The sequence below is a fragment of the Odocoileus virginianus genome, chromosome 6 (assembly GCF_023699985.2).
Source record: "Odocoileus virginianus isolate 20LAN1187 ecotype Illinois chromosome 6, Ovbor_1.2, whole genome shotgun sequence".
NCBI classification, from domain to species: domain Eukaryota; kingdom Metazoa; phylum Chordata; class Mammalia; order Artiodactyla; family Cervidae; genus Odocoileus; species Odocoileus virginianus.
Genome location: NC_069679.1, coordinates 41,926,501 through 41,952,248, shown reverse-complemented (window position 1 = coordinate 41,952,248; position 25,748 = coordinate 41,926,501). Strand labels below are relative to the sequence as shown.

At 39.2% G+C, this 25,748-nt stretch overlaps 2 protein-coding genes across 7 annotated transcripts in view; both read left to right on the top strand.

Annotated features, from left to right (window-relative positions):
* Positions 1 to 25,748, top strand: part of TCF12 (transcription factor 12) — a 390,369-nt gene that overhangs the window by 237,212 nt on the left and 127,409 nt on the right. The gene's annotated exons all lie outside the window — the stretch shown is intronic.
* Positions 136 to 17,246, top strand: LOC139035631 (zinc finger and SCAN domain-containing protein 21-like). The gene is given in 3 exon segments (XM_070469235.1): positions 136 to 12,637; positions 12,640 to 13,434; positions 13,436 to 17,246. Coding segments are annotated over 3 exon segments (1,407 nt in total). The 5' UTR covers positions 136 to 12,160; the 3' UTR covers positions 13,571 to 17,246.

The following is a 25,748-nucleotide window of genomic DNA, read 5'->3' as shown; positions in this document are numbered from 1 at the left end:
TTTTTGAAATTAATTCAATCAACAGTGCTAAGTCCTGTGAAAAAACAGAAGTGAGCAAAACTTTGTGACCCTGTTTCATGAAGCATATAGTCCAGTGTTAAACATATTTTGCCATATGTTTGTCTTCTTTGATCAACTAGGTTGTAGGTAAACGTGTTTGGTTGATAAATGGTATTCATTGAATTTTTTATTGATCATTCTAGAGAGACAAAAGAGAGGGTTGCCAAGGATTATAGATATTAATGTAAGGATATTCTTTTACTAATATCACATTGCTGGGTCATAGAGTATCAGCATTGGAAGGAACTTTCAAAGGTTCTTTATCCGACAATCCATTAGTATTTTAATCTCCTTTTATTCAACAAATATTTATAGATCAGGTGCACAATGCCAGGCATTGTGCTAAAGACTGGGGAAACAAAAGTAACAAGACTGATAAAGTCGCTGCGTTCATAGAGTTAATGCCTAGTCATAAAGCCTTCCATAACTTAGGGTTCGTTGACTACAAAGTATACCTAATTATAAAAGAAAACATTTGTTAAGCATTCATTTTTGACATACTAACTTAAGCCTTTTGTGTATATTAGTGTACTGAGTTCACACAACATTTCTTTTTGATAAACATGATTGTTTTCATTTTACACGTAAGAAAACTGATGTAATTAAGTTGCCCAGGATTAACACCTGACATTGAAAACCCAAGTCTGTTTGACTCCCTTGTGCTTTTAACCAGCATGTTGTGTCTTCTGACTCCAAGTCCAGGACTCTCCTTTTACTCTTCTGTGTGCCTTACATAGACATCAAGGTGTTGTTCAGCCTGTGTGCTGACTGCCTTCAATAATGTAGTACTTACTCTCCCCTGAGGTAGCTCTCTAATCTTTGGATATCTAATAGAAAGAACTGACTGGTTTATGACATGACTAAAAAACAAAGTCTGTCTCCCTGGAATTTTTATTTGGGCCTTAGATACGTTCTTGAGATCACACAAACTGTGGCAGCCCTTCAGATATTTAAAGCAAATGTTCACCTTTTCTATGGGATTTCCTGGTGTCTCAGACTGTAAAGAGTGTGCCTGCAATGCAGGAGACATTCCTGGGTCAGGAAGATTCCCTGGAAAAGGAAATGGCTACCCACTCCAGTATTCTTGCCTGGAGAATTCCATGGACAGAGGAGCCTGGTGGGCTGTAGTCCATGGAGTCTTAAAGAGTGGGACATGACTGAGTGACTAGCACAAAATATACATTAAAAAAAAAAAATCACCTCTTTTACTCCACAAATTCTTCTCCACTGAAATCCCGTGATTTCAGATGTCTTTACTGTCCCAGTGACTGCTGTGGACAAGTTTCAGATTGCTTGCAGTTTTGTTTTGTTGTGTTTTTTTTTTTTTACTGTGAACTGAGAAATTGCTTTGTTTTCTCTGGATGTAGAGAAAAGAGAACACTCTTCACCTAAAGTGGTAAAGGCAGGGATTAGCTACCCATCTCACTCCTGTTTCTTAGAGACTGTCATTTATTTAATAGTTGTTTCATTAGAAGCACAGTTTATTTATCTGAAATATTTACAACCCAGGAAAGAACCACCTTTCTTCTTATACTACATGGGACATATAATTATACATTTAAGTATCAGAAATTAATCAACATAGATACATCTACATTGGAATAAGAAGATTGGTAGGTTGCAATAAAAGATTTAGAAACTCTTGGTTGAAAATCATAAAGGAAAGAGGCAAAAACGAGGAGAGTAGTTGGGGTATTTAACACCTTGAAAGAGGGAGGACACAGGCATGACCCTGCTTGGTTGTGGGCAGTGGCCACTTTGGAAGCCAGAGATCACGGCAAAAAAGAGGAAGAATGGTAAGAACTTACATGTGCAGGAGGGCATTCATACAAAAGGGTAGAGGATGCTGCAGCAGCAACTGGAAATTGATTAAATACGGGTATTAGATCGGATTTGGAGATGTCGGTGTGAGCTCATATAACTTTCAATATGTGTCGTAAGAGGTAGAAAAATAGAAATATGTGTTGTGTATATGTGTGTGTGTGTGTGTGTGTATAAATATATTCCCTCAGCTCTCTCCACTTAGTCTAGAAGTAGCAAAACCCTGGAAGCAATGAGTATCCCATGTGTCTAAAACTTGGTTTCAGGATGCTGTTCTCGATCAAAGAAACCAGGGCTTCTCAGAGAAACATCTGATCATAGGGATAGAGCAGGGAGAGCACAGGATGAGCCTGGAGCGTCTTGTTGTGCTGGAAGGAACGATGGGGACTTGGAGAGGGGTACAGAAGCCAGCTGCAAGAGCACCCTCTGGCCAAACCTGGACATTTTGAACAACAAAATAAATAATGATAGTAATGAATTATAAGTCATTGAATAAAATTGAAAACCATAAGTTTGTGCTGATACAAAAACTTGAAGGCTTTGCAAAGAACACCATTTTTACATAATTTTTAAGTAAGTAAGTGTTAGTCGCTCAATCATGCCTGACTCTTTGCAACCCCATGTACTGTAGCCCACCAGGCTCCTCTGCCCATGAGATTTTCCAGGCAGGGATGCTGGAGTGGGTTGCTAGCCCACAAAAACTTATTAATTGCAATGGGAAAAAGTAGATTTTTAGTTGAGAAACCTTAGTAGACACCACCTTAATGAAACAAAATAAAGATCAGTAACAGGATAGTTCAATTCAAATTTCACCTTAACTAGATGCATTGGGAAGAACACAGCATCACATCTGTGGTATTCCTGACAAAAATGAATCTTATCTTGAGGAAACATCAGGCAAAACTAATTCAGAATGAGGGGCATTCTGGCCTGTAATATCAGGAACATAAAAGTGAAAGTTAAGACAGCTAAGACAAATAAAGGCAGTCATGATTCTGAACTTGATCCTTTTGCTAAGGTGTTACTCAGATCTTTCAGTTCAGTTCAGTCGCTCAGTCGTATTTGACTCTTTGCGACCCCATGTACTGTAGCAAGCCAGGCTTCCATCACCAACTCCCTGAGCATACTCAAACTCATGTCCATTGAGTTGATGATGCCATCCAACCATCTCATCCTCTGTCGTCCCCTTCTCCTCCTGCCCTCAATTCTTCCCAATATCAGGGTCTTTTCAAATGAGTCAGCTCTTTGCATCAGGTGGCCAAAGTATTGGAGTTTCAACTTCAACATCAGTCCTTCCAATGAACACCCAGGACCGATCTCCTTTAGAATGGCCTGGTTGGATCTCCTTGCAGTCCAAGGGACTCTCAAGAGTCTTCTCCAACACCACAGTTCAAAAGCATCAATTCTTCGGCGGCACTCAGCTTTCCTTATAGTCCAACTCTCACATACACACATGACTACTGGAAAAACCATAGCCTTGACTAGACGGACCTTTTTTGACAAAGTAATGTCTCTGCTTTTTAATATGCTGTCTAGGTTGGTCAGGTTGGTCATAGCTTTTCTTCCAAGAAGTAAGCGTCTTTTAATTTCATGGCTGCAGTCACCATCTGCAGTGATTTTGAAGCCCCCAGAAATAAAGTCTTTCACTGTTGCCATTGTTTCCCCATCTGTTCGCCATGAAGTGATGGGACTCGATGCCATCATCTTAGTTTCCTGAATGTTGAGTTTTAAGTGAACTTTTTCATACTCCTCTTTCACTTTCATCAAGAGGCTCTTTAGTTCTTCTTCACTTTCTGCCATAAGGATGGTGTCATCTGCATTTCTGAGGTTATTGATGTTTCTCCCAGCAATCTTGATTCCATCCTGTGCTTCCTCCAGCCCAGCGTTTCTTGTGATGTACTCTGCATATAAATTAAATAAGCTGGGTGACAGTATACAGCCTTGACATACTCCTTTCCCAATTTGGAACCAGTCTGTTATTTCATGTCTGTGTATAAATATTAATTTCATTATTTTGATGGTTGTATTGTGGCTACTTGCACAGTACACAGTAGGACATCCTATAGTATTAGGGGATGGTGGGGCAGCATGTGTGTGACTTATTGTCAGAATGGTTCAAGGGGAGAAAAATTCCTTTTACTGGACTTGCAGCTTTTTGTAAGCTTTGGACTTTCTCCAAAATTAAAACAACAAAAAAGTTTAGATTGGAATGTGGAGAACTTGGAATGTCAAAATTTTTAGAAATGGATTTTGTATTCCATATATTGGGATGTCATGATGAAAGTGCTCTTGAAATATGAGTTTATCAACAATGTGTAGATAGATGAGAGCAAAGAGAGACAAAAGCAGAAGTATCAGTTGGGAGTTGTTGGTGTCAGTTGCTTAGTTGTTCATCTGCAGAAGCCTGAAATGAGATGGTAGTGCTTGAGGAGGGTGGAAAGAAAGTGATGGATATGAGGCACATCTTAAAGAATTTGGAATTTGTTCACTCTTAAAATGAACAGAAAAATAAACAGATGATACTTAATACTAGTAAGATCAAATTCTGGTCGAGAAGCAACAGTTAGAACTGAACATGGAATAACTGACTGGTTCCAAATAGAAAAAAGAGTGTGACAAGGCTGTATATATATTATATCGCCCTGCTTATTTAAATTCTATATGGAATACCTCATGGGAAACCCTGGGCTGGATGAATCACCAGCTGGAATCAAGATTTCCTGGGAAAATATCAACAGCCTTAGATATGCAGATGATACCACTCTTAAGGGCAGAAGGTGAAGAGGAACTAAAGAGCCTCTTGATGAGGGTGAAAGAGGAGAGTGAAAAAGCTGGCTTGAAACGCAGCATGCAAAAAACTAAGATCCTCGCATCCAGTTCCATCACTTCATGGCAATCAGAAGGTGAAAAGTGGAGCAGTGACAGATTTTATTTTGAGGGGCTACAAAATCACTGTGGATGGTGACTCCAGCCATGAAATTAAAAGACACTTGCTCCTTGGAAGGCAAACCATGACAGATCTGGACAGTGTATGCAAAAACAGAGATATCATCTTCCCAACAAAAGTCTTACATAGTCAAAGCTATGGTTTTTCTAGTAGTCATGTACGCATGTGAGAGCTGGACCATAAAGAAGGCTGAGGGCTGAAGACTTGATGCTTTTGACGTGCTGGAGAAGATTCTTGAGAGTCCTGTGGACTGCAGAGAGATCAAACCAGTCAGTCCTAAAGAAAACAAACCTTCAATTTTCACTGTACAGATTGATGCTAAAGCTCCAATACTTTGGCCACCTGATGCGAGGAACTGACTCACTGGAAAAGACCCTAATGGTGGGAAAGATTGAGGGCAGGAGGAGAAAGGGGTGGCAGACGAGATGATTAGATAGCACCAACTCAATAGACATGAGTTTGAGCAAACTCTGGAATATGTCTTTCTCAGGACAGGGAAGCTTGGCGTGCTACAGTCCATGGTGTTGCAAAGAGTGGGACATGACTTAGCAACCGAACAACAACTTTAGTCTTCAGTTGTGAGAGTCTTCCCCAGAGTGCTGTCTAGAATTGTCTTTTTTCTCCAGTGTTTTACCAGATCCCAATGTACTGACCTCAGCTACTATTAAGAGGTGGTGGTGGTTTAGTCGCTAAGTTGTGTCCAATTCTTGCGACCCCATGTGCTGTAGCCTACCAGACTCCTTTGTCCATGGGATTCTCCAGGCGAGAATACTGGAGTGGGTTGCCATTTCCTTCTCCAGGGGATCTTCCCGACCCAAGAATCAAACCCAGGTCTCCTGCACTGCAGGCAGTTTCTTTACCAACTGAGCTACGAGGGAAACCCATAAAGAAACTCATTCCTATTAATGAGTAGTGGTAGCATGGTACAATTCAAAGAGCGTAAGGTTTGGATTCAGGACCTGTATTTTAGCAGTCTGATCACTTTTCACTAGTTGTGTGACCTTTAGGTAATTTAGCTGATGTCAGTGATTCTTAGTCACATTATTTATAAAATGGGAGTAGTAGCACTTGCTTGTTGGAGCTGTGGTGAGTGTCAAATGAGATAATGTATGGTAAATGTAGATTGTGATATGTAAAAAATTACTAGGCATCATTGATATTGAGTGATGGACTTTATTCTAACCTGATTATTTGCACTTTTATAAGCTCTTATTGGCCAAATTAAACTCTTAATTGGCAGAGTTTTAGTTGTTTGGTTTTTTGGGTAATTGAGAAAGTGGAAAAACAGAGTTGTAGGTAGGGATCAGTTCGGTAAAGCAGGGAACCTGGCTTGGGTTATATATTCAGGATTGCCTTCCCAAAGCTATTTCTGGTTCTTTTCCTCCCTTAGAATCCACCTGGTCTTAAAAGCTATCTCCCATACCTAAACAGTCAGTCAATTTCCCTCTTCTCTCACTCCCCTCCCGTAGTAGTTGGGGGTAGGAGGGCAGAGAATTCAGAGCTGTGTCAAGTGTTAAATTTGGAGATCTCACTAAAGCGCAAGTTCAGATTCAGATCATCCACGATGGGACCTGAGGTTTGATTTCTTAATAAACTTCTCGCCCAAGCTTCTAGTGTGCGTATTACATTTTGAGTGCATTAAAGATGAAACATGGATGTTTTTCTATATGCTGCATTTCTAAAGTGTATAAGAATTGCTCACATTGTCATTACAGATACTTTATAAAATTGCGTATTTCCTCCATTTAGTCAAAACTGTTTGATACCTGAGTAAAGCTTGGAACTCACTAGTTGTCCCAACATAATAATGAAGGTAACTGATGCTAGTATAAAGTGGTACATAGGAGAACCATTACCAGAGGAAAATGTAACTAATGGGGGTGAGTTTTTCTTTTCATTTTAAAAACTTCATCAGCCTCTCTAACAGTAAATTAAATATGAAATTTAAAATAAAAATAACTACTGAATCAGTCTGAAGTCATTACATTTTCTTCATACTGCAGATTATAATGTTAAAATCACTGGTATTGAATAGCCAATATATTTGTAATCAATTAGAATTTTTGTCTTAGTAGAACTGCTAGTTATTAAGTCCATTTTATTTCTGGGATATAAAAATTATATAAACCCATACCATAGAACTGTAGGGAAATGAATGTTGGATTTAGACAAGGTAGAAACACCAAGACACAAGGGGGCACTGTTTTACCATAATGTGATTGAATTTAACAGCTTTTTGTTTACTGTGACTGTCTCTCCCAGTGAAAGCTTAAACTTCTATGTTCCTCTAAATCTGTAATATGTAAACCAACTAATCTTTCAGAATTCACAAATCAAATGTGCTGTTAGCAAAATTCAGAAACTTTTCATTGTATTGGCATGTGTTTGAGAAGGGTGGCTGATTTTAAGACTGGAGATTGTGTAGCACATTTGGTTGTTAGTGTTTAGCTCTAGTGGTAGGGGGAAAATCACTGTGAAAACAATTCAGTTCCTTTGGAGAAATATAGTGTCTCTGTTCTACAGAAGAGTTGGGATAAAGATTGAACTGTTATAAGCTGCAGCTGCATTTGCCATCAAATACCAAGTTGGTGCTGATGAATGTTTTGTTTTTATTGTCATGGAAACTTGGAGTCAGAGAATGGATATTCTATTCATCTGGGAAAATAGCAGTTCCTTGCATAAAACATAAGGACCTTCCAAAGCAGTTCCTAAAATAGACGTAGGCTGAATGTAATCCAGAAAAGTTGAAGAAGTGAATATGGAATAAATCCTATGGTTCCTGGATCACATCTATTCTCAGTACTAAGAATTTAACTGTATATTTACTTATTAAGCTTATTATTTGCTGCTAGAAAGCTGAATTCCATGGAGCATAGTATTTGTTTAACATCAATATGATAGTTACCCAGCCTTTTAGGAGCTGTTTTATACTTCTTCCTTGATCTTAATATATCTATTAGAAACTCTAAACTTACATCTTATTAAACAGTTATTTCTGATCCATGAATGATTTGTTTTCCATTCATTCTACTTAACTGCTGTAATTGTTCATTCAGAATATTTTAAAGCATTTTATACTAGGAAAAAACGTGGTTTATTCAGATTGAGAAACTCTTCCTTGAAATAGTTAGATACTTGTATTGCCTGAAAAACAGACAGTAAAAAATTGTTTTTAAAACATGAAGATCTCATAAATCCTTAGACATACTTTATAAAGTTATAGAGACATCAGAGGAACAGAAAATGCAAAGAAATTTTAAATTTCAATTATAGCAAATATGATGCTGCAAAATATATTTGAGAAATAATAAAGTGTGGATAAACTAGCAATGTAAATTAAAGCAGCTTCTAAACTTATATTAAGAAAAGGGGAAAATGTGAGTTGTAACAGTTACCAGCTAAGTTATTGTACCTCTTCAGGGAGAACAAGACATATCTTATGACTTAATAAAAAACAGAGAAAGAAGAGTTAGAGTGGACTGTTTCAGATAGGGTAGTCAGGGAAGGCTTCTGAGGAGGTAACGCTTGAGCAGGGGCATGAGTGCTGTTGCACACAAGCATTTCATTTAGAGAGGCTAGCGAGTGAAGCAACTCTCAGTAGGATTTAGCTTAGACTGTTTAAGGGAAATAACAAAATGCAAGTTTGTGGAAAAGTTGAAAAGGAAAACAATGTCAAATGGACTTTAAAACAATGTGATTAACTAGAACATATGACCAGTTTTCTAATATGAGACAGGTCCAGGATTAGAGCCCTAAATCAAAGTTCAAGTTGCCAGGATTTAGGAATCTCTCAGAAGAAGAGGATTGTTTCAAAATAATAATTTTAAATGTGAGTGTTACCATTACTTAGTATTGGTTTTCAAAATATTTCAGTAAAATCACTGTTTTTTATTGTTGAATGTAATCTGATGTAGGAAAGGAGCTATTCAGAAAAGTATGTATCAAAATAAATATAGATATGATTTAGCTTAAGAATTTAAGAAACAATCTGTAACAATATAGTTTATGGACCCAGCATGCTCCCTCTGTGCTACTTTGCTGGTCCAGAATATAGTTTAATAACAGCAGTTTTCACAAACGTATTTAATGCCTGTATACTGTCTGGAGCATGTGTGTATGTATGTGTGGTGTTTGTGTGTATATGTCATAGTACATACATAGGACAAAGAATTGAAGACCTGTACAACAAGATACCTGAGACTAAATTTAGAGAAATAGTCGACACACCAAAAGAAAATATAGGATAAACTAAGAACCGGACATTGTATTCCATAACTTGGAACTAATGAGAACTGGAAAATTGCCAGCTTTTTAACCTTTTAGGAATAACAGTATGTGTAGTTAGTACAGGAGATCATATTCTTAGAGCAATTTGTTCTAGATTTAAATAGCAGAGTTGGTAGAATTCAAAGTATTTTAGAAGCAGGACGGTGGCCATGGAAGTTGGAATCCACTAAGGCGTGTGTAACAACTCACCTGCCGAATCAACTAGCCCTGAAAATGGATGGCGCTGGAGCGTCGGGCCCATAGCCGGCCGTCGCGCTAGAACACCTTCTAACACCATACACAAAAATAAACTCAAGATGGATTAAAGATCTAAATGTAAGACCAGAAACTATAAAACTCCTGGAGTAGAACATAGGCAAAACACTCTCCGACATAAATCACAGCAGGATCCTCTATGACTCACCTCCCAGAATATTGGAAGTAAAAGCAAAAGTAAACAAACGGGACCTAATTAAACTTAAAAGCTTTTGCACAACAAAGGAAACTATAAACAAGGTGAAAAGACAACCCTCAGAATGGGAGAAAATAATCGCAAATGAAGCAACAGACAAAGGATTAAATCTCAAAAATATATAAGCAACTCCTGCAGCTCAATTCCAGAAAAATAAATGACCCAATCAAAAAATGGGCCAAAGAACTAAACAGACATTTCTCCAAAGAAGACATACAGATGGCTAACAAACATGAAAAGATGCTCAACATCACTCATTATCAGAGAAATGCAAATCAAAATCACAATGAGGTACCATTACACGCCAGTCAGGATGACTGCTATCCAAAAGTCTACAAGCAATAGATGCTAGAGAGGGTGTGGAGAAAAGGGAACCCTCTTACACTGTTGGTGTAATGCAAACTAGTACAGCCACTATGGAGAGCAGTGTGGAGATTCCTTAAAAGACTGGAAATAGAATTGCCATATGACCCAGCAATCCCACTTCTGGGCATACACACCAAGGAAACCAGATCTGAAAGAGACACGTGCACCCCAATGTTCATCGCAGCACTGTTTATAATAGCCAGGACATGGAAGCAACCTAGATGCCCATCAGCAGATGAATGGATAAGGAAGCTGTGGTACATATACACCATGGAATATTACTCAGCCATTAAAAAGAATTCATTTGAATCAGTTCTAATGAGATGGATGAAACTGGAGCCCATCATACAGAGTGAAGTAAGCCAGAAAGATAAAGACCAATACAGTATACTAACGCATATATATGGAATTTTAAAAGATGGTAATAATAACCCTATATGCAAAACAGAAAAAGAGACACAGATGTACAGAACAGACTTTTGGACTCTGTGGGTGAAGGCAAGGGTGGGATGTTCTGAGAGAATAGCATTGAAACAAGTATACTATCAAGGGTGAAACAGATCACCAGCCCAGGTTGGATGCATGAGACAAGTGCTCAGGGCTGGTGCACTGGGAAGACCCAGAGGGATCGGATGGGGAGGGAGGCAAGATGGGGATTTGGGATTGGGAACACATGTAAATCCATGGCTGATTCATGTCAATGTATGGCAAAAACCACTGCAATGATGTAAAGTAATTAGCCTCCAACTAATAAAAATAAATGAATGAATAAATAAAAGTTTAAAAAAAAAAAAGTATTTTAGAAAAAAAATCCGAGGTTAGAAATTAGAGAACTTCTTTACGGTGTCATAAAAACAGAAGTAGTTTAGATTTTCCAAGAGTCTATCAAACCCAATTTCTATTATGGTATAGTTTAGGTGAGCTGGATATAGTTAACTTAGGATATTCAAAATGTAAATATTGTAACAAATTTGGAATCTTTTATGTTATCTTCTACCATATGAACTCCTTTGGGTAAGTTTCTTTGGTCAGAATGTTGATTATTAATGGAAATCAAGTTTTGCTGTGTTATTACCTTCCTGATCTATAAAAATAGTTCTGCTCGAGAAAGACTTGGGATAAATGCTTTTTCTTTTTATCCTTTTTTGGGTTTGGGAAGAGGGACTGGTGAAAGATTTCCAAGAAGTGTATAAAAAGCTCAGAAAATTTCATAGTAGTTCTCATTAAACCATTAGTTTTCAGACATTGAACAATAGGCAGTGACTGAGAGAAGGAAAATAATCAAGGTGAGTCCTGCTGTTCTCATTTTACTCCCTGGAGGAAGATTCTAGGCCACATTAGGTGGAAGAGGAAATCAGACAGAATCCAATAGTGCTACTGAATTGAGGAGACAAAGAACAGGATTCTGGAAGCCAAGGTAGGTCCAATTTGCAGGGCAAAATGAAGGAGTACAAAGAGCTTGAGATCTGCAGAGAAGTTCCTCGGGGTTTTTGGCTAGATACTGTTCTGTGCATGTGTGAGAGGAAACTTAACTTGAAGCCAGGAAGGAATCACGAAAGGAGTAGGCGGAATAATTCCTGAAAGTCGCACAAAGCTAGAATTAGTTCTTCCAGCCAACCAAAGTGGAAAGGTCTCTTACTAAACGGCATTGGGTAGAATCCTCAGGAGGGTATTGTGTTGGTGAGGCTAAAATAGTCCTGGGCTAAAGGCTGTTCTGGACCTACTTTAGCAAAGCTTAAAGGCAGCCCTCAAAAAAAATCAAACTGATTCTGTGTCTTAACTGCTTACCAGAACAAAGTCTGACATTGTTTAAAGGAATACAGCAAAATCTAGCACCCCAAAATGTGAACTTCATAAATGTGTGACATCAAAGCAAAAGTTGCTAAGCATGAGAAGAAGCAGGAAGCTAAATTCTATAATCAGGAGTAAAACTCATCAGTATAAACAATAGAACATCAGCAAACAAAGATATTAAAATAGCTGTTGTAAATAGGTTCCATAATTCAAAAATATAGACTAATGCGATGAGAGTAGAAACAAGTGGTATAAAAAAGTAAAAGAAGCTGACTACGCCAGTCTCGGTGCGCATTGAGGTGTCCCAGTGGCCCGAGCGGCTCTGACTCACGGTTTAACGTGTAGCTCTCAAGAACCAGAAACCCACAGGAACCAATATTCCTGCTCCACGGAATCCTGTCTGTAGTGACAGATGTTTCTGGAGTACCTCCGAGATGAAGGTGCTGGACATGGCCACAGTTCTGGGCCCTAGGCCTCCACAGGAGCAGGGGCCTATAATTGTGAAGATTGAGGAGGAGGAAGAGAAAGGGAAGCGCCTTCCCATGGAGATATTCCGCCAGCGCTTCAGGCAGTTTGGGTACCACGACACCCCTGGCCCCTGGGAGGCACTCAACCAGCTCCGGGTGCTCTGCTGCGAGTGGCTGCTGCCTGAGATCCACACCAAGGAGCAGATCCTGGAGCTGCTGGTGCTCGAGCAGTTCCTGACCATCGTGCTCCAGGCCTGGGTGCAGGAGCACTGCCCTGAGAGCGCCGAAGAGGTCGTCACTCTCCTGGAGGATCTGGAGCGGGAGCTGGATGAGCCGGCACCACAGGCTTCCCCACCTCCCCATGAGCAGAAACGGTCATGGGAGAAGATGTCACCCTCAGGAACGGCAGAGGAGTCCCTGAGCAGCCCACAACTAGAGAGTCTGTGGAAACCAGTCACAGATACGAGTCTTGGGGGCCCCTCTACATCCAAGAGACTGGTGAAGAGGAGAAGTTCACTCCAGTGCTGAGGAAGGTTCGAGATCGTAAGTCGAAGACCCAGAATGAGGAATCAACAGATAAGGAGGGAAGTTCTGAAGAATCTCATGCAGAAGGATTCAGAAGGGATACACTTCCCATGATTATCGCCGATAAATGTGAGGCCAGGTTAGAAAGGCAGTGGGTAAATCCAGAAAAGGAGAGAGGAACAAAAACCCCTCTCCAAGACAAAGGTTCTGCTAAAGGTAGAGAAGTAGTGACTAAACCCGCCCCAGGAGAGAGATGTTACATATGTGCCAAGTGTGGGAAGGCCTTTAGTAATAGCTCCAACCTCACTAAACACCAGAGAACACACACTGGGGAGAAACCATATGTGTGCACCAAATGTGGGAAGGCTTTCAGCCACAGCTCCAACCTGACCCTTCACTACAGAATACACCTGGTGGACTGGCCCTATGACTGTAAGTGTGGGAAAGCCTTCGGTCAGAGCTCAGACCTCCTTAAGCACCAGCGAATGCACACTGAAGAGGCCCCTTACCAGTGTAAAGATTGCGGCAAAGCCTTCAGTGGCAAAGGCAGCCTCATTCGCCACTACCGAATACACACTGGGGAGAAGCCGTATCAGTGTAATGAGTGTGGGAAGAGCTTTAGTCAACACGCGGGTCTTAGTTCTCACCAGAGACTCCATACTGGAGAGAAGCCATATAAGTGCAAGGAGTGTGGGAAAGCCTTCAACCACAGCTCCCAATTTTAATAAGCACCATAGAATCCATACTGGGGAAAAGCCCTATTGGTGTAGTGATTGTGGGAAAACCTTCTGTAGTAAGTCCAATCTTCCTAAACATCAGAAAGTCCACACTGCAGAGGGAGAAGGGTCTTAACTGTCGGGTACGATCTCTTGGTGGTTTTTGTTTTTCTAACTTTAGAACGTGAATGCTAGAAACAGCCCAATAATTGCAGAGTTAACTATGGAGTAGATTTTGTTTGTTTGACTCAATGTCAAGGGGATGGAGTGAGAGCTCAGGCGGGGACAGGGTGGGTTCCTCACCTGCCCACCAAGTCACCAGGGCAGGGTCCCCTCACCACACTTCACGTCCCGTACACCATGCCGGCATTGCCTTCTGTATAGTTACACTGCTTTGTGTCCAGTATAATTAAAGAAGAAGCATTAGAACTGTTTAGCTGTTTTAGGATATACTCAAGATTATGACTTGTAAAGAAATGAGCCATGTTGAACACAGTTTAATCTGATTCAGAATAAACTTAAAAGTTCTTGTTAAAAAAAAAAAAGAAAATCCTGGAGATGTAAAAATATAATATATGAAATGAAAAATACACTGGATGAGATTAACAACAGATTATTCACTGAAAAAGAAAAGATTGATGAATTTATACACTTGGAAATGATCCAAAATGAAGCTAGAGGATATATAGCTTCTATTTAGGGTACAGAGAGCTGCAGTACATACCATTTTCACTTTTTCTTTTTTAAATAATTTTATTTATTTATGGCTGTGCTGGATCTTCTTTGCTGTGTGTAAGGTTTTCTCTAGTTGTGCCTAACGGGAGCTACTCTCTAGTTGCAACTCACAGGCTTCTCGTTGTGGCTTCTCCTGTTGAGGAGCATGGGCTCTAGGGCCTGCCAGTTGCAGTAATTGCGGTATGTGGGCTTTAGAGCACAGGCTCAGTAGTTGTGGTGCATGAGCTTAGTTGCTCCATGGCATGTGGGATCTTCCTATATCAGGGATTGAACCTGTTTCTCCTGAGTTTGCAGGTGGATTCTTTGCCATTGAGCAACCAGGGAAACCCCCATTTTCCCTGTTGCTGATGAGAAAAAAATGGAAAGACCTAATAAAGTACAGAACTCTTTTTTTGAGTCCATCAGCGAGCTGAAATTACATGGCAGTCGTATGACCTGAGTTTCAAGGAGAAATGGTGCGCATGAACTGGTATTGCTCGTGGCAAAGCAGAGGAGGATAAAGTATCACAATACAGGCAGGAAAGAGGAATCTGCAGAAGTTCAACAGAAGCCCCGTTGTTAGCAGAAGGCCAAGGGCTGGCACCATACCAATTTGAAATAACTGAGGGCATCTGACAGAAGAACAGTTCAAAAGGGGACTTCACACTTACTCTCAAACTTTTCCCCCTCAAACCTCCACTGAGTACTCACAAGAAAGATTGGGGTTAGTGCAAGAGACTGAAGATTCCTATTGATGGTCCAGGCTTACGGGTGCTGATCAGCTATTATTATGGGCAAGGCAAGAAATGCATGTAACTTCCCTGGATCCTAGGTACTTAGCTGATTTGGGTGGGGCAGCAAAGCCTTTTGCCCAAAGGACATAAGCTAAGACACATTGTGGTCAAGAGAAGACAAAAATCTCTTCTTAGACCTAAGAACCTATACTATACTAAGTACAAGTCTCCTGCCTATCAGGGAGGGATGAAAATTCCAACCCAAGGTTAACTTTAGATATAAAGCAGAGTTTTGATCTTATAGACAGGAAAGGATGAAGGATAGAAAAGCAGCAGCAATCTACTGCTGGAAAAGGGGCAGAAGCATGGAGAGATCCTTCCACTCTGAAGCACACATTTATAGGATCTGTTCTAAGTTGAGGATGAAAAACTAACTCTGAGGAACATCCTACAGCAGCCCAGCCATATGTCAAGTACTAGGCAGAAGCAGCCAATCGCTGGAGGAAGTTGACACTTCGGGTCAACTGAAGGTAACCGTGGCAACAGCTGTCACACCCAGCTAACCTTCTGATTAGATTGGCTAGTTTTTCTCACACTAAAGGCCTTGCTCTGGAATAAGCACACTCATTTTCAAGCCTAAATGCTATTTACCTCAGTCTCTACTCTTCTACATATGACATTCTGTGTTCAGTCAAAATTATGAGATATGAACATTAAGAAGAAAAGGAAGAAAAAAAAAACACTGTCAAGAGGTAAAATAATCAATAGAACAAGACTTAAAGATGACTCAGCTGTTGGAACTATCAGACAAGGGCTTTACAGTAGCTCTGGTTAACATATTAAAGAATCCAATGGGAAAAGGTGCATAACATGTACAAAGTAATGGAAAATTTTTAGCAGATAGAGGTAGTAACAGTCAAATTGAAATGCTGGAAATAAAAGGCATGATATCAGAGATGAAGAATTCCTTCAGAACTGTCAATAGATAACACAGTTGCAAAAGAAATCTGTCATTTGAGTATGGTTAACATAAATCCAAACTGAAACACAAAGAGAAAAAAGTGATAAAAGATCTGTGGAACGTTGTCAATCTATGACTAAAGTCTTGGATGGAGATGGAGAGAGAAAAAAATCATAGAGGGTTTGAAAAAACAACATAGACACATACCTCTAGAAGTATATTCCAACTGCTGAAAACCAGCAATGAAGAGAAAATCTTAAAGGCAATCAGAGGCAGAAAAACCATGTATGTACAGAGCAATGAAAATAATCTACAGTTGACTTGTCATTAGAAAAATTGCAAGCATGAAGATTAAGACATCGCTGTAGTGTTAAAATAAACCCTGTCAACCCAGAATTATATATCCATTGAATTTTTGTTTTTTTTTTCCAGTGAGGACAAGGTAAAGTCCTTTTACCTTTTACAGATACATGAAAAGCTGAGAGAATCAATTCCCGGCAGACTTATGCTGCAATAACTGTTAAACAAAGTTCTTAAGGCATAGAGAATGTGACACCGGGCAGATACTTAGATCTACACCAGTTTTTTCTGTCAAGGGCCAGATACCATGTATTTTAGGCTTTGTAGGTTAGACAGTCTCTGTCACAACTATTCAGCTCTGCCTCTGTAGCACAACCACCATAGATGATGGCTGTATTCCAGTAAAACTTTATTTAGAAAAACTGGAAGGTCAGCTTTGGTTCATGGCTTATAGTATGCTATCCCCTGATATATACAAAGAAATCAGGACTCCAAAAATGGTAAAAATAAATACAAAAGGCATGTGTTCCCTCATTTTTAATCACACTATAAAATAACTATATGTCTAAGTAAAAATAGTAATATTGTATGTGGGATATATAAAATATATAAAAGCTAGAGGTATAACAACAATTACCCAAAAGATGGGAGGGAGGATTTTGGAAATATACTTGTATAAGGTTCTTATGTATGTGTGTACGTGTTCAGTCACTCAGCTGAATCCAACTCTTTGCGACCCCGTGGACCAGCCCACCAGGCTCCTCTGTCCATGGCATTTCCTAGGCAAGAATTCTGGAGTGGGTTGCCATGTTCTCCTTCAGTGAATCTTCCCCTACCAGGGTTGGAACCCTTACGTCATTCATTGACAGGTAGATTCTTTACCTATGAGTCACCTGAGAAGCCACAAGTTTCTTACACTATCACATTATTACTTGAAAGTAGATACTGTTAGCCACAGTTATATATTGCAAAAATAAATATTTGTTTAAAAAGATATGTATTGTAAATTGAAAACGAGCACTTAAACAGAAAACATCCAATAACAAAAATGGTAGTTTTAAATCCAGCCATGTCATTAATCACATTAAATGTAAATAATCAAAGCACACAGAGAAAGAAAAGATTGGAAAAAAGGTTTTTTACTTTTTTATTCTCTAATTTCTAGTGTTTTTTCACATATTTTAAAGAATAGGTTCTTCCCTACATGAAAATCTTTAAGTAGTAGTTGTTTAGTCACTAAGTTTTGTCTGACTCTTTGCAACCCCATAGACTGCAGCATGCCAGGCTGCCTGTCTTTCATTGTCTCCTGGAGTTTGCGCAAATTCTTGTCCATTGAGTCGGTGATGCTATCCAACAGTCTCATCCCTTCTCTTCCTGCCTTCAATCTTTCCCAGCTTCAGGGTCTTTTCCAATGAGTCATCTCTTTACATCAGGTGACCAAAAATATTGTGGCTTCACCTTCAACATCAATCTTTCCAGTGAATATTTAGGGTTTGTGGCCTTGAGGATTGACTAATTGGTTCTCCTTTCCGTTCAGGAGACTCTCAAGAATCCTCTCCAACACCACAATTCAAGAGCTTCAGTTCTTTGGCCTTCAGCCTTCTTTATGGTCCAGCTCTCACATCCAAACATGACTACTGGAAAAACCATAGCTTTACCTAGACAGTCCTTTGTCAGCAAAGTGATGTCTCTGCTTTTTAATATGCTGTCTAGGTTTGTCATAGCTTTCTTCTAAGGAGGAAACATCTTTTCATTTTATGTCTGCTGCAGTGATTTTGGAACCCAAGGAAATAAAGTCTCTCACTGTTCCCATTGTTTCCCCATCTATTTGCCATGAAGTGATGGGACCGGACACCGTGATCTTAGTTTTTTGAATGTTGAGTTTCAGGCCAGCTTTTTGACTGTCCTCTTCCCCCTCATCAAGAAGCTCTTTAGTTCCTCTTCATTTTCTGCCATTAGAGTGGTATCATCTGCGTATCTGAGATTGTTGAACTTTCTCCCAGAAATCGTGATTTTGGCTTGTATTTCATCCAGCCCAGCATTTTACATGATGTTCTCTGCATATAAATTAAATAAGCAGGGTGACAATATATAGCCTTGATGTATTCTTTTCCCAATTTTGAACCAATCTATTGTTCCATGTCCGTTTCTAACTGTTGCTTCTAGACCTGCATACAAGTTTCTCAGAAGACAGGTAAGGTGGTCTGGTATTCCCATCTCTTTAAGATTTTTCCAGTTTGTTGTGGTCCATACAGTCAAAGACTTTAGTCTTTGACTAAATGAAGTAGATGTTTTTTTGCAATTCCCTTGCTTTCTCTATGATGCAACGAATGTTGTCAGTTGATCTCTGGTTCCTCTGCCTTTTTAAAATCCAGTTTGTAGTAAACATCACATTTGTTTACACACTGTGTAAACCTCCTTACAATGCAACAATGCTAATTCTTCCTTTTTACCTAATAAAGATGGTCTGCTTCTCTGTCTCACATGAGCGTCAGACAGCAACCAAGCTCTGTTCAACCAGTGTCTTAGAACCAAGGTAATCTCCCATAACCATTTTCCCCAACTCCTGAGAAAAAAGGAATAAGCAGGTAAAGGGCTACATCTACCTTGTATCCTCTATGTTACAGAATCTGCAATTCTGTTAAAATCCACTTTAGGTTGTCCTCATATGCTTTCATATCTCTTCAAACTCTTTATTACCTTTTTCATGCCTTGCGTGCTGTTTTTGCTTCATCGTTCTCTTTATTCAGTGTTTGAACAGAAACTTGATTGTTTGTAACCCAGTCTACAAATTGTGCTAGAGAATTACCCATTCATTAATGCTAAGGAAAGAGTGAAACCGTTAGCTTTTAATGACTTTGAATGAAATGAAAGGCATAAAGAATTTTGAAAACCGTTGAAAGTTTCTACTAGTTCCATTTAAATTATTTCCCAGGAATCTACCTTCTTTATTGCCTCTGTTTAAGACTTTCCTCAAGCACTGATATTTAGGATAGGCTATTAGGATATATAAATATCCTAAATATTATGGGTCTTTTATTCAATATATTTTTCTTTAAAATAGTAGCTAATACTGAATTAGCACTTGTGTTTTTCCCTATTTTAAGCACATTATATGTTAATACATTTTATCCTCACAAAAACTCAGTAAAATTTTTATTATCCCATTACAACATTGAGGCAACTAGGGGATAGAGAGTTTAGGTAACAGTGTTAGTAAGAGTTGGAGTAACCTAGTTATCCTGCATCCAGAGTCTCTGTTCTTCACCACTTTCCCATACCTACTCTTCTTCATTATTACGTTTTTTCCTTTTGGTGGTTTAGTTGCTAAGTCATGTTCAACTCTTTGCAGCCATATGGGTTGTAGCTCATCAGGCTCCTCCATCCATGAGATTTCCCAGGCAAGAATACTGGAGTGGGTTCCTATTTCCTTCTTCAGGGGATCTTTCTGACACAGGGTTCAAACCCAATTCTCCTACATTGCAGCCAGTCTCCTGCACTACAGGCAGATTCTTTACCAACTGAGCTACCAGGGAAGCCCCGCTGATTTTCCTTACTTCATTTATTCTTTAATTTTTTCATTTCTCCCTTCAACAAATGTTTTACATACTGTGAGTAATTTAAATTGATTTGTATAGCCATTTATAATGAGCCGGAGTGTTTGAAAAAAACTTACTTTGAGTTGTTTGACTCACAAATGCACTCTGGATTATATCCTGTTGAGAATATGAGGCAAGCCTTTTCTTGTTTTCAAACTTTTGACACAGGTAGGATGGTCGTAAATTGCAGTACAAGAGGCCACTCATTGAAAACTGAAATGTCTCATACTCTGCCCTCATAGTTACCCACATGTAGCAAGAACCTTATTTAAACCTTAGCAGACCGTAAAAGGGATTTAAGGCTTTATTTGAGGCTTTCTCTGTTTCAAGAAAATAGTCTCCTTTCAGTTGCTCCATATCTGTACATTTTCTGTGGTGTTTACCTTCCTGCAGTGTATAGCTGAAGAATGTTCAGCCCTAATGAGAAATTTTATTACCATTTAGTTTTTCTTAATATGAGTAGGATGAAGTCTTAATAATCCTGATATTAACTTCAGTTTCCTACAGTCAAATACCAGCTTCACAGTTTAAATACATCAAAGTGTACTAAACAGAGGTATGATGAACTGCCTATATACTTCATTTTTATAACTGCATGTCATCATTATTACATAAGTCCCTATATTTTTTTAGCAGCTTGTCTTCCTTTTAGTGCCAGCAGTACCCAAATTTACATTCTGTCAGAAGAGGGTGCCTGATTGATAGCAAAGTAGATGAGGATGTCAGTTTCATAGGCTATTGAAATAGAGATCATCCAGTCCAAACTTGTTCCACCTCACTCCTTTCTTTAGGTAGAGAAACTGATTCCTGGGGAGGTTTAATGATTTATGCATGTCACACTGCTAGTTTACGCGTGTCACACTGCTAGTTTACACAAAGACAGGACCCTCCTGGCTCCCATTTCTGTCCTAGTTTCATTTCACTACCCTGTTTTTTACTAGATAGTTGTTACATGGTAGCAGTTCCATTGACTAGTTCCTTTTTTTATTCCATTTCTTGCTGTCAAGGGAAACTAGCTAATTAACAGTCATTCATTATCTGCTATTTTAGAGGATGGTTCTCTTAAACTGTCTCTCTGCCTCCACGTGGCTGTATGCCATAGATAGAGCCTTGGAGTAGAATCTGTTCCTGGCATGCAAACAAAACAAGTCTTGAATTCCAGACCAGTGTTCCCTGAACAAGTGGCATCTGCCTTCTGGTCCCTGGGTGCCATAAAAAACAGACTCAGACACTGACCTTGCCTGGTTAAGGTCGTTGTCTAAATTAAACAGCCAGAATACAGAAACATGTGAGAAGATCACAGGAGTTGTTAACAAAAATGAGCTTAATGTTTTGTTTATCATTCTATATGCAAGAAGTTTACATATGTGATTACCAAAATAATTTGATAACATGCTGTATTCTCTCTTCCCCCAGCCCAGTTTTTTGGTGATGTGATTTTTTTTACCTGATTCTCTTTTTTTCCCTTTATTTTTGGAGTTAGAGGAGTAGACAAGATTGAGGTTTATTGAAGGATTAAATCGCTCAGTAGAATTGGCTAGAAAGTTGCAAAGCATCAATTGAATTATTTTGAATCCTTCTTCATTTAAGAAATAGCATAAACGTTAGGATACTATGGTTACTTGATTGTTTTTAGAGAATACATATTTACCATGTTTCCTCCTGAAATGCAGCCAAAGGTGAAGAGATAATTCCTGTTTCTATAATCTGTTGGATTATTACAAAAATGAAGTATCTTTGTATCTAAGTTTTAAACTTCATGAGGTTGGAGAAATGAGGAAACACACTTAAAATCTGAATCTAAGGAAAAGCAACAGTGCAGTACAGATATGAATACATATTCAGATACAAGTTAGAAAGGTAATTATTAAGTAACATCTCTGAGAGAAGTGGAGTTTAGATTTTGAACTACCTGTAAAGAATACCTTGATATGGATTCTGAAATGGACCATGAAATAGTCTAGAAAGTTTTGATAAAGAACTAAAATTGATCAATATATTTTCTTTTTCTACTGTGTTCCTTCATTCCCAATTTCTGCCTACCTACCTCACCCTCTCATATTGAATCCTACATGTTAATATTTTCTCTTCCAGCTTTCCAGTGACTAAAAAGCAAACTGTTTTGTGTAAGAAACCTTCTCATCCTTGCCTATTTGTTTAGTTTGTGAATCTGATTTTAGGAGGAGGGATGGAGAGCATGGGAAGAACAGCTAGACTGGTGAATGTTTGTGTCTCAGACTACTTTCTCTCGGGTTTAGTCGCAAAAAGTCATTTCTGAAGCCTATTCAAATTGCCCAGGTCTGACAGTGTGTTCTTATCAAGGATAATGAGATCCTTTATTGGTACAGTAGCAGTTCTGCAGGATTAATTGGGAAGGTGCTTATAGTTTGATGCCTGTCACTAGAAGTTGATGCAGAATTAAGGTGGAATAAAATGATGAGATAAAGACTGGGTTAGAAAAGTGATTACAACTGGGAACTTGCTAATCACTGACCTCTGTAGGGATCCTTTGGTTTATCACTAATCTCACTCACACTTGGCATTTTCCTATGCTGCTGCCTCATCATTCATTGCTGTGTGAGTAATTTGGCACAGAGTGAACAAGAGGAGGGCATAGAGAGTCCAGCAGCTGTGCTTGTTGGCACTAGATATTTAAATATCTTCAATGTAGCCAGCAGCATGCTTGGCACAAATGTTAGCCAATAATACTTAAACAAATTGTTGTGAAGAAAATAGGCAAGCATTTATGTTAAAAACCCCTCTCTTTCCTTTTAAAAAAATCTGTTAGTTTGAGTTCCTTTTTAGGCTCTTTTTTCTTCCGGTAAGTTTAAAGAGGTTGCTTCCAAAATGAAGGCTGTGATTGTAATATTTAGCATTGTGCTAGGTTCTTTCAGATAAGAGTTTCCAACTACTTTATAAGCATTAATTAAATTGTACAGGACTGTGTGAAGTACATGTTACTTGGTTGGTTTTACTGAAAGAGTGAGTTGGGGCCATTGATGTTCAATGACTTGTAACTTGCCACGTTCACCGAGTGAGAGAAAAACAGCCAAGATGTGAACCCAGTGGTCAGAGTTCCTGAGTCTCTGCTTAGATATACCCAAAGGCATTACGGATCTTCCCATTCTTAGGACAGTATTTTATGTTTCTCCAGGTGGTTAGTATGATTCAAATTGAATGACAGTTTTGGTACTGTTCGTCCACAAGAAGAGAGGAAAAGCGTCTCTATATGTAAATGAGTTAGGTAATTAATGAGTTTTCAAAGATACCCAAGGGGGAGGAAGGTATTCTCCTCATAGAACCATGACCAAATTCAGATTTGGGCCCAGGTATTTAGATTTGCCTGTGTAAGGATTTTATATTGTTTCTTTGAAAACTAAATATAGAAAAGTTCTCATGATGTATTTATTGAAATATTTTGAAACATTGTGATGTTGATAGTGACAGAAAGTGAAGAATTAAAGAGCCTCTTGATGAGGGTGAAGGAGGAAAGTAAAAGAGTCAGTTAAGACTAAATATTAAAAAAAACTAAGATCATGGCATCTGGTCCCATTACTGCATGGCAGATAGAAGGGGGAAAGGTGGAAGTAGTGACAGATTTCCTCTTCTTGGGCTCAGAAATCACTGTGGGAGGTGAGTGCAGCCATGAAATCAGAAGACGACTGCTTCTTGGCGGGAAAGTGATAACAAACCTAGACAGTGTGTTGAAAAGCAGAGGCATTACTCTGCTGACAGAAAGGTCCATATAGTCAAAGCTATGTTTTTTCCAGTGGTCATATATGGTTGTGAGAGCAGGACTATAAAGAAGGCAGAACACCAAAGAATTGATGCCTTTGAACTATGGTGCTAGAGAAGACTCTTGAGAGTTCCTTGGACAGCAAGGAGATCAAACCAGTCAATCCTAAGAGAAATCAACCCTGAACATTCAATGAAAGGACTGTTTTTGGTCATCTGATGTGAATAGATGACTCACTGGAAAAGTCCCTGATGCTGGGAAAGATTGAGGACAGAAGGAGAAGAGGGCGTCAGAGGATGAGATGGCTGGATGGCATCACCAGTGCAATGAACGTGAACATGGGCAAACTCCAGGAGATGGTGAGGGACAGGGAGGCCTGGCATGCTGCAGTCCATGGGTTCACAAAGAATTGGACACAACTGGGTGACTGAACATCAGTGTTGATCTAGGTAGTTTTTGACATATACAGGAATTCTTTTTCTAGGTTAAGCCTTTGTCTTTTAAGAAAAATAGTCTAATGCTGCTCATTGAAAATAGAGTGATAGGGATCTTGCTGTTAGTCCAGTGGTTAAGACTCCAAGCTCCCAATGCAGGGGACCTGGGTTCGATCCCTAGTCAGGGAACTAGAATCCCACATGCCACAACTAAGACTCGACACAGCCAAATAAATAAAGATTTTTTAAAAAAAATAAGATATGGTTATGGAGTTTTTTTATTTAATAGATTTTTGAATTTGAATGTAAATCAGTAGGCCTGAATGAACTTGAAATAATATTGGCTTTCAGGCAAATAGGGAAACTATTTGTTCTAATTTGTGCTGTTACTCGTGAAGTCAACAGTTCTTTCTTGAATAGTGTCTATTCATTGAAATTACTAAACTTTTTTGGAAATTTTCAAGTACTCACTAAACTGCTACAGAAATAAATACTGAGCCAGCTACATCTTCCATGATATCTCTTTCTCTGGTCATTTCCTCATAAAAATATTATTGGGTTTCCCATGTGGTGCTAGTGGTAAAAAAAAACCCACCTGCCAATGCAAGAAACATAAAGAGGTGTGGGTTCAATTCCTGGGTCAGAAAGATCCGCTGGAGGGAGGGCATGGCTGCCCATTCCAGTATTCTTGCCTGGAGAATCCCATGGACAGAGGACAGAGGAGCCTGACGAGCTACAGTCCATAGGGTCGCAAAGAGTCAAATACACCTAAAGAGACAGCACACGTTGGTAGGAAAAGAGCACATACAACTGGGGCAGGTTTCTAGAAACCTGTAGATTGAGAGATCCTGAAAATTTACTGTCATATCTCACAGCTTCCTTCAGTGACTCCTTGGTATTAACAGGATATCTAGGAAGATGAAAAATAAAACTAGCAGTGCTACCAGCAGTGTAAGTAAAGCACCTTTCCACAGTGCCTCCTTGCAGGTAATAGCTGCTCAGCAAATTCCGACAGCAACCTAAGACATTGAGAGTGAAAAAGAGAAAGTGGAAGAGTCCTGCACTGCTGTGTACTCTCAAGAAGGTTCAGCAAAGCAGCTGGAGAGTTCACGAGCCCAAGTTGGTCAACAGAGTAAAGCCCTGTCTCCCAGGAAGGAGTGTGCTTTGCTTTTCGCACCATACTCTTGTCAGATGTGTTGGAGCAAGTGGGCCTCAGGGCAAAAGCAGCCCTAAATTCTAGACCACAGCAGGTGGAGCAGTTCCCCAAAGAACCTGACTTCAGGGAGTTAGTTACATTCCCCAAAACAGGAGTGTTCCACAAGGTGTGTGCTCTTGGCTGGCATAGCAATTGATTTTTTTTAATTGTTTAAAACGTATACACAAACAAATCCCTTCATTGGCCCCACAGAACAATCTTGCAGGATGCTTTTATGCAACCTCTAATATTGTCCAACTTGTTTATTCTTACAGATTAGGAAACTGAGGCCCAGAAAGACATGAAAATAATAAATATTTTTCTAAAAGGCACTTGAAGCAAGAGTAACATCATCATATGCCCTTTGTGAAAACTAAAAACAATTGAGTGAAACCAGCGTAACTACATTGCTATCGCATCCAGAGCCAACCTTGGGAGTAGTTGGACTTTGCTGCCAATCATTTGGGGGATGATTTGTTGTTGGTCCCTCTTTTCATTAGGAATACATTTCACATCCAATGCTAAATCACTTGATTGATAGAGACTGCTTGGAAGGCTCAAAAGAGAAAAAAATAATATATTTGGGACCTGCCAAGTGTCTGCATATATGATCAGAATGTAAGAATTGTGTCCTAAACCTC